Raw genomic sequence first — 14541 nt, forward strand, 5'->3', positions numbered from 1 at the left:
CATTCTCATTCTCTTGCCTTCTCCCCATAACCTTTGACACTCTGACTAATCAAGAACCTATCAATCACCGCTTTAAATATAAACCCCATGACTTGCCCTCCACAGATGTTGGTGACAATGAGTTCCACATATTCACCACAGATTCATGAATTCGAGTTTCTAATTTCCTGGTCTTGCTCAAGTCAACAGCTAGTGACAGTTCCTCTTGCAGGGACTCCAATCCACTCTGTTGGTTCCTTGTCTGCTTTGCATTCTGTAGTGAGATTTTCTGTAGTTGCATACCTTTTTAATTTACCATCCCACTTTAACCTCTGTGACGTCTGGTTATGATGCAGGTTTCAGAAACAATACTACATTTGTTTGAGTACATTGTAGCCTTCCAGCCTGCACTGCGGCTACAATGGCAAGTCCTTTACCTGGTCCCATTCAATCTGCAAGTACCTGCCTTTCACCCTATTATAGCAATTGGATACTTGTCCTTGCATATAATACTTCATTTAAAATACAAATTATGAAATTCCAATAACCAGTTTTATCACAGTGAGGGGTTCCTCACTCTGTGCCTCTTGCAGTTTTTTACTCCATGTTTTTGCTCTTTTTGGTTTATTTTGCTAAAAACTGCTATACAGGAAAAAAAATTAGGCGTTGGAATCTGAATTGGAGTTTGTGTACTTTGTAATTAGTTGTTTAAGCATGTGAATACTTGGGTAATGAACATAATTGTGACTTGTGTTTTCCCAGTTTGGATTCATTAACTATGAAGTTGGTGATGGTAAAAAGCTGTTCTTCCGTGTGAATGAGGTGTTGGATGGTGTGGAGTTACAGCCTGGAGATGAAGTTGAATTTTCTGTCATCTTAAATCAGCGTACAGGAAAGTGTAGTGCCTGCAATGTATTCCGTGTCAGGTAAGCTGCTGGTAAACCCAAATCATTGTTATCAAATAGTGCTAAATGTTCTTCGCAGGTGGCGTGTTCAGTAGTTTGTCTTTTTGGGATTTAAATGACATACAGTTGTAATTTTAATTCAATACCAAGTTACATTTGCATTGTTTTTCACAATCTGTTTTGGCAGTCTGCAGTGCTGGATCAAATCCAGTTTTAACTCTGTGAAGTCAAACATGTCCATTGTAATGCACATATGTCCAACCCATGTGTGTATAAACTGGCTCAACATTGCAAGGACACCTTGCTGTTTCTGCTGTCTCCTCCTGGCAGCAATTTTTCACATCAGTTTGTGCTAAGGTAATTGGATTGAGATTTGTCTCATTTCATTCAAGGTCCTTGGAGCAAAATCAGTAATTCAGATGCTGAATGTGGCTATGCTTCCCTGTTTGGAGGCTTAAAGAGCTTCTTTCCTGAGTAGCAGGATTATGATTGCTATCTCTTCATCTGAGAGAACTGGAGTTTTTGGAAGATGAGTGTAGACCATCCGTGGGTTATATCAGTGACATTTTTGAAGATCTTGGTGATTGCTTAAAAAAATAATGTACATTGTCTTTTAATATTCTGTGCGTTAAACTTTGCCACCTCATTCCTTGAAGTAACAATTTTGTTTCAACTATAATTCTATATTGAGGCCATTCATGTAAAATACTATCAATATAAACCTTCGGGAGAGTTGCTACTGGTTAAACCACAGCTGAACTGCTCTTGTGTTACATGTGTAAGATATTTTAGTTTGCTTACAACTATTTTGCATAACACTTGAAATTCACTGAGTACATTTTCATAAAAGCAATCTTATTTTATGTTACCACTTAAACTGAAATGGCTTAATTCTAAATGCAATTTAGTAGTGCAATTTATTCACTGTTCTGGACTATTTTAATGGCATTTCTTGGGAGTTGGGTGCTGAAGAAATAGAAGCTTACTAGCCTTCCTAAATTGATCCCTTGTGTCTATGCTAGCATCTGACATTTCTCAAATATTTACTAGCTGCATGAGAATTGTGTACACTTACCAAATAAGAGCTTACTGAACATCCATAATCTCTGCAGCTGCTTCTTTAAATTCTAGGATTTGAGTCATGAGATTTCAAGTACCATTAGACAAAGGAGCAGAAGTAGTCCATCTTGCCCATCGAGTCTGCTTCACCATTCAATCATGGCTGATTTTTTTTTTTTGCTTTCTCCTCCTCAACCCGAGTTCCTGGCCTCCACAGCTGCATGTAGTAACAAATTACATAAATTCGCCACCCTTTGTCTAAAGAAATTTCTCCACATCTGTCTTGAAAGGGTGCCACTCTATCCTGAGGCTGTGCTCTCTTGTCCTAGATTCTCCCACCATGGGAAACATCCTTTCCACATTTACTGTGTCTAGGCCTTTCAACATACAAAAGGTTTCAATGAGATCCCCCCCCACCCCAACCTTCTGAATTCCAGTGAGCACAAACCCTGAGCCATCAAATGTCCCTCATATGATAACCCCTTCATTCCTGGTATCATCCTTGTGAACCACCTCTGAACCCTCTCCAATGCCAGTAAGATGAGGGGCCCAAAACTGTTCGCAACACTCAAGGTGAGGCTCACCAGTGCCTCAGCATCACATAACCTGCTCTTGTATTCAAGACCTCTTGAAATGAATGCTAACATTACATTTGCCTTCCTCACCACCAACTCAACCTGCAAGTTAACCTTTAGGGTGTTCTGCACAAAGACTCCCAATTCCCTTTGTATCTCAGATTTTTGGGTTTTCTCCTCGTTTAAAAAAGTCTGCACATTTATTTCTACCATCAAGGTGCATGACGTGTGTTTTCCAACATTGTAATTTAGTTGCCACTTTCCTGCTCATTCTCCTAATCTGTCCAAGTCCTTCTGCATCCTACCTGTTTCCTCAACACTACCTGCCCCTCCACCAATCTTCATAGCGTCTGCAAACCTGTCAAAAAAAAACATCTATTCCATCATCTAAATTTATATACAGCATAAAAAGAAGTGGTCCCAACACAGACTCCTGCAGAACACCATTAGTCACTGGCAGCCAACTACAAAAGGATCCTTTTATTCCCACTTGCTGCCTCCTACTAATCAGCCAATGCTCTAACCATGTTAGTAACTTTCCTGTAATACCATGGAATCTAACTTAGTAACCAACCTCGTGTGTGGCACCTTCTCAAAAGCTTTCTGAAAGTCCAAATATACAACATCCTCTCCATCCACTTTCTCCCTCAGATTTCAAGTTGAACCCAATCATATTGTGATCACTGGTTCCTAAGGGTCCCTCCCCCGACCTTTCCTCCCTCCCCCGACCTTTCCTCCCTCCCCCGACCTTTCCTCCCTCCCCCGACCTTTCCTCCCTCCCCCGACCTTTCCTCCCTCCCCCGACCTTTCCTCCCTCCCCCGACCTTTCCTCCCTCCCCCGACCTTTCCTCCCTCCCCCGACCTTTCCTCCCTCCCCCCGACCTTTCCTCCCTCCCCCCGACCTTTCCTCCCTCCCCCCGACCTTTCCTCCCTCCCCCCGACCTTTCCTCCCTCCCCCCGACCTTTCCTCCCTCCCCCCGACCTTTCCTCCCTCCCCCCGACCTTTCCTCCCTCCCCCCGACCTTTCCTCCCTCCCCCCGACCTTTCCTCCCTCCCCCCGACCTTTCCTCCCTCCCCCCGACCTTTCCTCCCTCCCCCCGACCTTTCCTCCCTCCCCCCGACCTTTCCTCCCTCCCCCCGACCTTTCCTCCCTCCCCCCGACCTTTCTTCTGAGGTCACCTATGGCTCCAGTGAGATGTCACTTCTCTAGAAAAAATTAGAAGTGATATTTTTGACCCTTCGGTTAAATTTGAAGAAACTTGGGAACCTTTTATGCAACATTTTCAAATGATATAATCTGACCTTTCCAAATTTTTTTTAAACTTAAATCAGATGAGTAGAAGGGCGGAGTTGACGACATTACTGAAAGTGTCTGATTCAAGATATTGGTCTAGCCCTGTTTTGTTCTGTTTCTTTTTATTTTCTTTCTTTTTCTTTTGGGGATTTTTCTTTGTTTATATATTTTCTTTTTTTTATGATTAATTTCATTATGAGTTTGGAAGTCTATTATACCTATGTTAAAATCCTCTCTGTATATGCTGATTAAGATTATTCCAATCTCTTTGTACCAACTTTGTTATTTAGTTTATAATTTTGAAAATTAATAAAAAGATTTAAAAAGAGATGTCACTTCTCACCAGGGTGGCAGCATGGCCTTCGTAGTTCATGGCTACTGAGAATTGAATCAATTCCTGAAATCCATTGTCCCTATAATCATCACTCTACATTCCTTTTTTATTTGCTTATCTTAAGTGGTTCTCTTTAGGATGATGCTGCTCCTTCATCCTGAAGTGTTTGCTCTTATCCACATAGACTACAAGAGCCTTACACCTACTTGACAAATGGCCTGATGCTATCCTTCTGGATTTTAAAACTACCTACCCAGTCAATCCTGTTTTTTTAAAAATATGCTTGATGTAGTTTTGGGGGGGGGGTGCAACGAGAGAATATTTGAAGCATTTAAACAGAATACCTTTCAATTACATCTATGGAAACAGTCAACATTTGAGCTCAGACCCTTTATCAGAGCTGGAAAAGGAGGGGGGGTGCTACAATAATGTTGGGGGAGGAGTATAAGCTAGTACGTGGTAGGTGAATCCAGGTGGGGGATGAAGTAAGAAGCTGGGAGGTGATTGGTGGAAAAGGTAAAGGCTAGAGAAGGTATCTGAAAGGAGTGAAGGGGGGCACTGGGGAGAGGTGATAGCCAGGTGAGAAGAGATAAGGGGGTGCAGAGTGGGGAAATTAGTGGAAGTTGGAGAAATCAATGTTCATGCCATCAAGTTGGAGGCTATCATGGTGAATTATCAGGTATTGCTCCTCCAACCTGTGAGTGGCCTCATCGTGGCAGAAAAGGTGGCCTAGGACAGGCTTGTCTGAATGGGGCTGGCAATTGAGATTGAAATAGTTGGTCACCGAGAAATCTTTGCTGATGGAGGAAAGGTGCTGAACAAAGCAGCCCTCCAGTCTGCCTCAGGTTTCACCAGTGTAGAGAAGACCACTTCGGGAAGAATACATTTGCAAGAGAAGTGTTGCCTCATCTGGAAGGGCTGTTTGGGTCCCTGAATGGACAGTTGTAGCATTTCTACTTGCAGGGATAAGTGTCAGGAAGGATATTAGTAGGGAGAGATGACTGGACAAGTGAATCACAGGGGGAGTGATCTTTAAAAGAAAATAAATAAATAAAAATGTTTGGTGGTAGGGTCCTGTTGAAGATGGCGGAAGTTGTGGAGAATGATGTGTTGGATGCAGAGGTTCGTGTGGTGATAGGTGGGGACCAGAGGAACTGTTACAGCAGTGGGAAGGTAGGGTGAGGGTGGATATCTGGGGAATGGAAGGGATGTGAGTGAGGGCAGCATCAATAAAGAGATATTTCTGTCCTGGAATGGAAAGCTTCATCCTGGGATCCAATGTGGTGGAAAGAGTTAGTCAAGATAACCATGGAAATTGGTAGATGTATAAAATATATCGGTAGACAGTTTATCCCCAGAGATGGAAACAGATTGAGAAAGGGAAGCAAGTGTTGGAAATGGACCAAGTGAATTTAAGGGCAGGCTAGAAATTGGGAAGCAAAGTTGATGAAATTGACAAGCTCACATGAGTGCAGGAAGTAGAATCAATGCAGATGTCAGTGTAGCACAGAAAGTGTTGGGGAGCATTTTCAGGGAAAGTTTGGAATGTAGACTGTTCCATAGTCAACAAAAATGCAAGTGTTGCTGGGCCCATGAGCATTGCTATGCCCTACCTCTTGAGTTTGCGGAAAGTGGGAATATAGAAACATAGAAAATAGGTGCAGGAGTAGGCCATTCGGCCCTTCGAGCCTGCACCGCCATTTATTATGATCATGGCTGATCATCCAACTCAGAACACCGCCCCAGCCTTCCCTCCATACCCCCTGACCCCCGTAGCCACAAGGGCCATATCTAACTCCCTCTTAAATATAGCCAATGAACTGGCCTCAACTGTTTCCTGTGGCAGAGAATTCCACAGATTCACCACTCTCTGTGTGAAGAAGTTTTTCCTAATCTCAGTCCTAAAAGGCTTCCCCTCTATCCTCAAACTGTGACCCCTCGTTCTGGACTTCCCCAACATCAGGAACAATCTTCTTGCATCTAGCCTGTCCAATCCCTTTAGGATCTTATACGTTTCAATCAGATCCCCCCTCAATCTTCTAAATTCCAACAAGTACAAGCCCAGTTCATCCATTCTTTCTTCATATGAAAGTCCTGCCATCCCAGGAATCAATCTGGTGAACCTTCTCTGTACTCCCTCTATGACAAGGATGTCTTTCCTCAGATTAGGGGACCAAAACTGCACACAATACTCCAGGTGTGGTCTCACCAAGGCCTTGTACAACTGCAGCAGTACCTCCCTGCTCCTGTACTCAAATCCTCTCGCTATAAATGCCAGCATACCATTCGCCTTTTTCACCGTCTGCTGTACCTGCATGCTCACTTTCAATGACTGGTGTATAATGACACCCAGGTCACGTTGCACCCCCCTTTTCCTAATCGGCCACCATTCAGATAATAATCTGTTTTCCTATTTTTGCCACCAAAGTGGATAACTTCACATTTATCCACATTAAATTGCATCTGCCATGAATTTGCCCACTCACCCGACCTATCCAAGTCACCCTGCATCCTCTTAGCATCCTCCTCACAGCTAACACTGCCACCCAGCTTCGTGTCATCCGCAAAGTTGGAGATGCTGCATTTAATTCCCTCATCCAAGTCATTAATATATATTGTAAACAACTGGGGTCCCAGCACTGAGCCTTGCGGTACCCCACTAGTCACCGCCTGCCATTCTGAAAAGGTCCCGTTTATTCCCACTCTTTGCTTCCTGTCTGCTAACCAACTCTCCACCCACACCAATACCTTACCCCCAATACCGTGTGCTTTAAGTTTGCACACTAATCTCCTGTGTGGGACCTTGTCAAAAGCCTTCTGAAAATCCAAATATACCACATCCACTGGTTCTCCCCTATCCACTTTACTAGTTACATCCTCAAAAAATTCTATGAGATTCGTCAGACATGATTTTCCTTTCACAAATCCATGCTGACTTTGTCCGATCATTTCACCACTTTCCAAATGTGCTGTTATCACATCCTTGATAACTGACTCCAGCAGTTTCCCCACCAGCGACGTTAGGCTAACCGGTCTATAATTCCCTGGTTTCTCTCTCCCTCCTTTTTTAAAAAGTGGAGTTACATTAGCCACCCTCCAATCCTCAGGAACTAGTCCAGAATCTAACGAGTTTTGAAAAATTATCACTAATGCATTCACTATTTCTTGGGCTACTTCCTTAAGCACCCTGGGATGCAGACCATCTGGCCCTGGGGATTTATCTGCCTTCAATCCCTTCAATTTACCTAACACCACTTCCCTACTAACATGTATTTCGCTCAGTTCCTCCATCTCACTGGACCCTCTGTCCCCTACTATTTCTGGAAGATTATTTATGTCCTCCTTAGTGAAGACAGAACCAAAGTAATTATTCAATTGGTCTGCCATGTCCTTGCTCCCCATAACCAACTCACCTGTTTCTGCCTGCAGGGGACCTACATTTGTCTTTACCAGTCTTTTCCTTTTTACATATCTATAAAAGCTTTTACAGCCCATTTTTATGTTGCCTGCCAGTTTTCTCTCATCTTTTTTCCCCTTCCTAATTAAGCCCTTTGTCCTCCTCTGCTGAACTCTGAATTTCTCCCAGTCCTCAGGTGAGCCACTTTCTCTGGTTAATTTGTATGCTTCTTCTTTGGAATTGATACTATCCCTAATTTCTCTTGTCAGCATGGGTGCACTACCCTCCTTGATTTATTCTTTTGCCAAACAGGGATGAACATTTGTTGCAGTTCATCCGTGAATCCTTTAAATGCTTGCCATTGCATATCCACCGTCAATCCTTTAAGTGTCATTTGCCAGTCTATCTTAGCTAATTCACGTCTCATACCTTCAAAGTTACCCCTCTTTAAGTTCAGAACCTTTGTTTCTGAATTAACTATGTCATTCTCCATCTTAATGAAGAATTCCACCATATTATGGTCACTCTTACCCAAGGGGCCTCTCACGACAAGATTGCTAATTAACCCTTCCTCATTGCTCAAAACCCAGTCCAGAATAGCCTGCTCTCCAGTCGGTTCCTCGATATGTTGGTTCAAAAAACCATCCCGCATACATTCCAAGAAATCCTCTTCCTCAGCACCTTTACCAATTTGGTTCACCCAATCTACATGTAGATTGAAGTCACCCATTATAACTGCTATTCCTTTATTGCACACATTTCTAATTTCCTGTTTAATACCATCTCCGACCTCACTACTACTGTTAGGTGGCCTGTATACAACTCCCACCAGCGTCTTCTGCCCCTTAGTGTTACGCAGCTCTACCCATATCGATTCCACATCTTCCCGGCTTATGTCCTTCCTTTCTATTGCGTTAATCTCTTCTTTAACCAGCAACGCCACCCCACCTCCCCTTCCTTCATGTCTATCCCTCCTGAATATTGAATATCCCTGAACGTTGAGCTCCCATCCCTGGTCACCCTGGAGCCATGTCTCTGTGATCCCAACTATATCATAATCATTAATAACAATCTGCACTTTCAATTCATCCACCTTATTACGAATGCTCCTCGCATTGACACACAAAGCCTTCAGGCGCTCTTTTACAACTCTCTTAGCCCTTATACAATTATACTGAAAAGTGGCCCTTTTTAATGCTTGCCCTGGATTTGTCGGCCTGCCACTTTTACTTTTCTCCATAGTACTTTTTGTTTCTACCCTCACTTTACACCCCTCTGCCTCTCTGCACTGGTTCCCATCCCCCTGTAGTGAACTAACCTCCTCACGCCTAGCCTCTTTAATTTGATTCCCACCCCCCAACCATTCTAGTTTAAAGTCACCTCAGTAGTCCCCGCTAATCTCCCTGCCAGGATATTGGTCCCCCTGGGATTCAAGTGCAACCCGTCCTTTTTGTACAGGTCACGCCTGCGCCAAAAGAGGTCCCAATGATCCAAAAACTTCAATCCCTGCCCCCTGCTCCAATCCCTCAGCCACGCATTTATCCTCCACCTCATCGCATTCCTACTCTCACTGTCGCGTGGCACAGGCAGTAATCCCGAGATTACTACCTTTGCGGTCCTTTTTCTCAACTCCCTTCCTAGCTCCCTATATTCTCCTTTCAGGACCTCATCCCTTTTCCTACTTATGTCATTGGTACCTATATGTACCACGACCTCTGGCTCCTCACCCTCCCACTTCAGGATATCTTGGACAAGATCAGAAATATCCTGGACCCTGGCACCAGGGAGGCAAACTACCATCCGGGTCTCTGGACTGCGTCCACAGAATCGCCTATCTGACTCCCTTACTATCGAGTCCCCTATCACAACTGCCCTCCTCTTCCTTGCCCTACCCTTCTGAGCTACAGGACTCAGAAGGGTAGGGCATATCTAGAAGAAATTGTTGAGGATCAGTTCCGTCAGACGGAGGGTGATGGTAGTGGAGGGGATCTGGTCAGGTCTGCTGTCAAGAAGGAAACTGAGACCTTTAAGGCCTTCTCAATGAGGGATACAAGTGTTTAGGGACTGGACATCCATGGTGAAATTGAGGTGGTCAGGAAATTCAAAGTTTTTGAGATTGAGAGCATGTGATGTGTCACAGATATAAGTAGGCAGGGACTGAATCGAAGATAAAATGGAGTTGAAGTATGTGGACATGAGTTCAGTGGGGCAGGAGTAGGCAGAAAGAGTTTAACAAGAGTAGGGGAGCCAAGATCCCGGTGTTTGGGGAAATAGGACCCAGGCACTGAACCATTGGAATTTCCAAGCTGTAATAATTTCATGCCTGGCTGTAATCTCACTTCTGTGTTTTACTTTCTCATCTATTCATGGTAACCTTTCAGTCCTAACTTTATCAAATGTCTGCCAATGTTCTGAATGGTTGTTTGATTGTTTACAATCAATGTAATGAGAGCAATTCAAGATGCACACTTTTACTGACTGTTACCATGCCAAATTCAACAATTTCCCTTGATGGAGAATGTCAGTTCCTGAGTTAGAACACAAGTTCAAATCCTCCTTCAATTCCTTGCTCCAGTACTGTATTAGTTATTAAAGAGTTGCTTTATCTACAGTTTATCTATCTTTTCTCCAAATAAACAAATAGGCTAATCTAAGTTTAGTAAGAAGAATTCTGACCTAATGGTTCTACACTTTATTGCCAGAATATACCTATAATCTATGTATGCTATCATAGTTGTGAATCCTAATAATGCGAATTTCTCACGGTGTGTCTTTCATCTTTTTAGTGAAGGTGTCAGGCCTGTGGCAGCTCCACGTCCTGATCGTTTAGTACATCGTCTGAAGAGTATCACCTTGGATGACGCAAGTGCTCCAAAATTAGTTGTGCTTCGCCAGCCGAAGGGACCTGATAACACCAAGGTAAACACTGAACATCATCTCACGTGTTATTGCCGTTGACAACATTACCCAGATACCGCTCCCTAACATCATCTCAGCATTGCAAATGAGCAAGTTGGTTAGGAACCTTCATGAACATTTGGCAGAGTACAGGAGTTAATTGTACTTTTAAAACGTGAAGGTGACATGGTTTTCAAAACAATACTGCATTTTTTGGGTTGAGGATTTACCTAATGACTGTTGCTTAAGCTGCAAGGTGGAAATCTTAGAATAGTAGTGCTAGAGGTATTTACCCCACAACAGAAAGGGTTATACAACATGTAAGCTACCAAATCTCTATACATGCACGTGCACACCAACAAGAAAGAAAAATTTATGAATGCTGAATATGGCTGAAACCAAGAAACGTATAGAAGGGTGACATTGTAAAGGGAATTGATGTACTAAAACTTGTAGGTAAAGCCAAGGAAGCTGTCAGCATTTTTTGTATAAAAAGAAAGGGAACAGACTATCTCTAGTTAGGGACATGTGGTAGCAGAAGTTAGGGATACTTCTCACCGCCACGATAAAGGCAAACATTGAAGTTAGTCAAGTTGCTTGTTAAATGTGATTTTAAAATATGGAGAGCAAATATTAAGGGTCCAGTAACTTAAAGTCCCAGTCCCGACAAATGTATCCCAGGTAATGGAAGCGTGAGGAAATGGCTTCTGCTCGGGCTCTTTTCAACAACCCTGTTGGTTTTATATTATACTGTCTTTAAAAGGGATCAGACAAGATTTACAGGCTTGTTGACCCAATATCCCTACAGTGAATTACTGGAAAATAGATTTAAGAAAGTATTGTTTAAACAAGGACAAGACACATGGAATTTAATTTTACTGGATTTAATAGCAGTTGTTTCTGGGATGAATGTAGGTGATGAAGTCTTTATGGATTTTCGTAATTTGTTTGTTTTATGTGGCAAACTGGGGGGAATGCAGTTGTGGAGTCCATTGTTTACCTTAATTTTTAAAATTTGGTCATTAGTATATTAAGGTACAGACATATTCAGTGAATTTGAAGTTTTGCACTTGATCTTCTGGTAAGATGGCAATGCATTCAGATGCAGCAGCCTCTCATTCCAGCCAGAGATGCTTTTGTCTTTTTTTCCCGGTCACAAGACACTGTCGGACATTAAGAGCTGCAAGTACTGCAGGTTCAGCCCATCAGCTTGTTGCTTGTTAGCAGGGGAGCTAGGTGTTGCTGCCTGCCACAGAAAAGTGGCTGAGTCAGTGTGCAATCTTAACAACGAGGATTGTCTTAAACGCTTTACTTGTGATTGCAAGACCTGCTCACTGGTTTATTGTTGAGACCAGCAGGGGAGCCGTGTGGCCTCGGTTGTAGCGTGGACTGGGCCGCTGACCAGGAGGGGAGAGCCCGCTGCTGGTGTGGTGTGTTGTCTATAGGACAGGCCCCTCCCATCGGTGCTGCTCTCCAGTATTTGCCCGGTGGAAGACGGGCTGATTGCCTACAGCAGCCAGGCACTGGCAATCTACAGGACGTGACTCTGAGGGACTTGAGCTATACTATGTGTGTGACTATATTTACTGCTACCTGATCAATTCTGTCACCTTCTCTTTCCTGAGTATTGTCTTGATTTCTCAAACTGCTGCACTACAAGTGTTACCCCAATATCCAATAAAAGCAATGAATGGAGATGTAGATGTGCTGTGGACTTCCAAAGCACTGATATATCTTCTGTCCTCTTGGTTATTCAGCAAGGTTAAATCTGAGCAATGGGAGCCTGATCAAGAGGAAATGAAACTTGAGTTGTATTTGGCGAACAGCATGCATCCTCCCATGAGTTTTGTGTTTTCTGCTAAAGAATAGGTTCATAGTTTGGAAGAACCAAAATTCAGCCCACTTGTCAGGCTTGTAAATAATTTGTATTTGATGTGGAACTGAACCAAAAATATTGTAGGTTTGACAGTGTCAGTGCTAATTTTTGGCTGGAGTTGCAGTAGGAGTTCTACAGTTTTTGTTTACTTGTGGAAGTGTTTTCTTTGTAAAATTTAGATTTCTGGTTTCTGTCTGAGTTTTTGGGAGTTTAGGATTATGCTGGTTCCCCATAGTGGCCTGTTGGTAACATCTGGAATGAAGATATGTTGATTTAGTTTGCCACCTGTTGAACCACTCTTCCATTCAGTGAAGTGAAGGTTGAGTGGGGGAGGGAATGGGCTGTTTCTGAATCAAACAGAGTTGAGCACTTGCAGTCTGTCTCCCACCTTTGTGTTGTTTTTAATCACATTAACGGTTACTTGTTTGACTTGCAAATGAAGGCTAAAAAATCTTCCAGATTTGCTTAGAATTAGTAGTTACAGTACAAAGACTTGGGCTCCTGTGTTTTATTATACTGACTTCCTGCCATCTCAGCAGTCTAACCAATTTTTAAAAATAATTCTAAAGTCCAAACTTGTCAACTTGTCTATCCAGTTTTTCTGTGACACCTTTGAGGAAATTAACTATTTTGTTTTTTTTATTTTGCAGGGATTTACTGTGGAAAGAAAGATTCGTCAAGCCGGAGTGATAGATTGATTTCTTTTCTTCCCCCAGCAAGCACATTACCCAATGCAGTATCTTTGGGGAGGGGAGGGTTTACGCAAGGTTATCTGCCTCCACCACCCTCTGTGTTCCCTGGTCCAAAATGGAAATGGAACACAATTTATCTACTTTCAAGCAAAACTACAGTTCTACCACTTGTCTGTGCTTTTATCAAAAGCTTAAAAAAAGTACAAAATGAAGCAAAAACAAAAAAAAATGGTAACGCACAGGCTCGGGGCAATGAATGAGCAGAAGCCTTAGTTTCACAACCTTATAGAGCTTGATTTAAAATCAAAAAGCATCTTACATCAATGCTAATTTGAAATTTAAGTTTATTTGCCTTTTGTTAGTAATGAGAGAAAAATCTGTGAAAAAAGCTATACAACTGAAACTTGAGTGCCATGAGTGCTGGCTTTCATTAAACCTTTCAGTACAACTTTGATGCTGTGGAGCACTGCAGCCTTGGAACACATTTTCCCAATCCCAGAAACTAACAGATTTGTGCCTAAAGGAAAAAAAACACAAATATCACTGTTATTTCCCCATAAAAGGCACCCTGTGTAATGCCGAATGGAAAAGGAAGTGGCTGAATTTTTTTAAAGTATATTAATGCATCAATGTGGAAATGTTAATCGTTGGTACTGTACATATATATATGCCTTTTGCATAGAAACAGGGAGACTAGTTGATATCAAGCATTAGTAATCAAAAAAAAACTGGTCGGTGTTCCTATACCAAATAAGATCAGGAATTTAATTGATGTTGATGTGGGACAGAGGCAGGGTCCTGTTTCTGTTTTGCCTCTGCTCACAGTTTGCAGTTGTCTAAACTGGAGAAGGTTTTGTTCTTGCAAGAAGGGAAAACAACACCTGCCTTTCTCCTGTGTCTCTGTTAATGGTCATGAAAAAAAACTAGAATAAAAAGTTTTACCATAAATTTTGAAATCTTGAGTGAATTTTGTCTACGTGGATGACTATACGTTATCATTCAGTTGTTTGGTGATACGACTTGGTTGATTTAGTGTAGGTCCTAACAGTAGTAGTGAGGTTGGGAATGGTATTAAACAGGAAATTAGAAATGTGTGCAATAAAGGAACAGCAGTTACAATGGGTGACCTTAATCTACATATAGGTTGGGTGAACCAAATTGGTAAGGGTGCTGAGGAAGAAGATTTCTTGGAATGTATGTGGGATGGTTTTTTGAACCAACATGTCGAGGAACCGACTGGAGAGCAGGCTATTCTAGACTGGGTATTGAGCAATGAGGAAGGGTTAATTAGCAATCTTGTTGTGAGAGGCCCCTTGGGTAAGAGTGACCATAATATGGTGGAATTCTTCATTAAGATGGAGAGTGACATAGTTAATTCAGAAACAAAGGTTCTGAACTTAGAGGGGTAACTTTGAAGGTATGAGACGTGAATTAGCTAAAATAGACTGGCAAATGACACTTAAAGGGTTGACGGTGGATATGCAATGGCAAGCATTTAAAGATTGCATGGATGAACTACAACAATTGTTCAT

The 14541-nt window shown here is 42.4% G+C and overlaps 1 protein-coding gene across 3 annotated transcripts in view; it reads left to right on the forward strand.

The window, feature by feature from the left end:
• Positions 1 to 13957, forward strand: part of csde1 (cold shock domain containing E1, RNA-binding) — a 104355-nt gene extending 90398 nt beyond the window's left edge. For all 3 annotated transcript variants that reach the window (XM_072253257.1, XM_072253258.1, XM_072253259.1), the window contains 3 exons: positions 742 to 905; positions 10330 to 10462; positions 12968 to 13957. In XM_072253257.1, the coding sequence (XP_072109358.1) occupies positions 742 to 905; positions 10330 to 10462; positions 12968 to 13015 (345 nt within the window). In that variant the 3' untranslated portion in view covers positions 13016 to 13957. The remainder of the gene's footprint in view (positions 1 to 741; positions 906 to 10329; positions 10463 to 12967) is intronic.
• Positions 13958 to 14541: the final 584 nt, after the last annotated feature.

The sequence above is a fragment of the Mobula birostris genome, chromosome 3 (genome assembly GCF_030028105.1).
Source record: "Mobula birostris isolate sMobBir1 chromosome 3, sMobBir1.hap1, whole genome shotgun sequence".
Classification (NCBI taxonomy): domain Eukaryota; kingdom Metazoa; phylum Chordata; class Chondrichthyes; order Myliobatiformes; family Myliobatidae; genus Mobula; species Mobula birostris.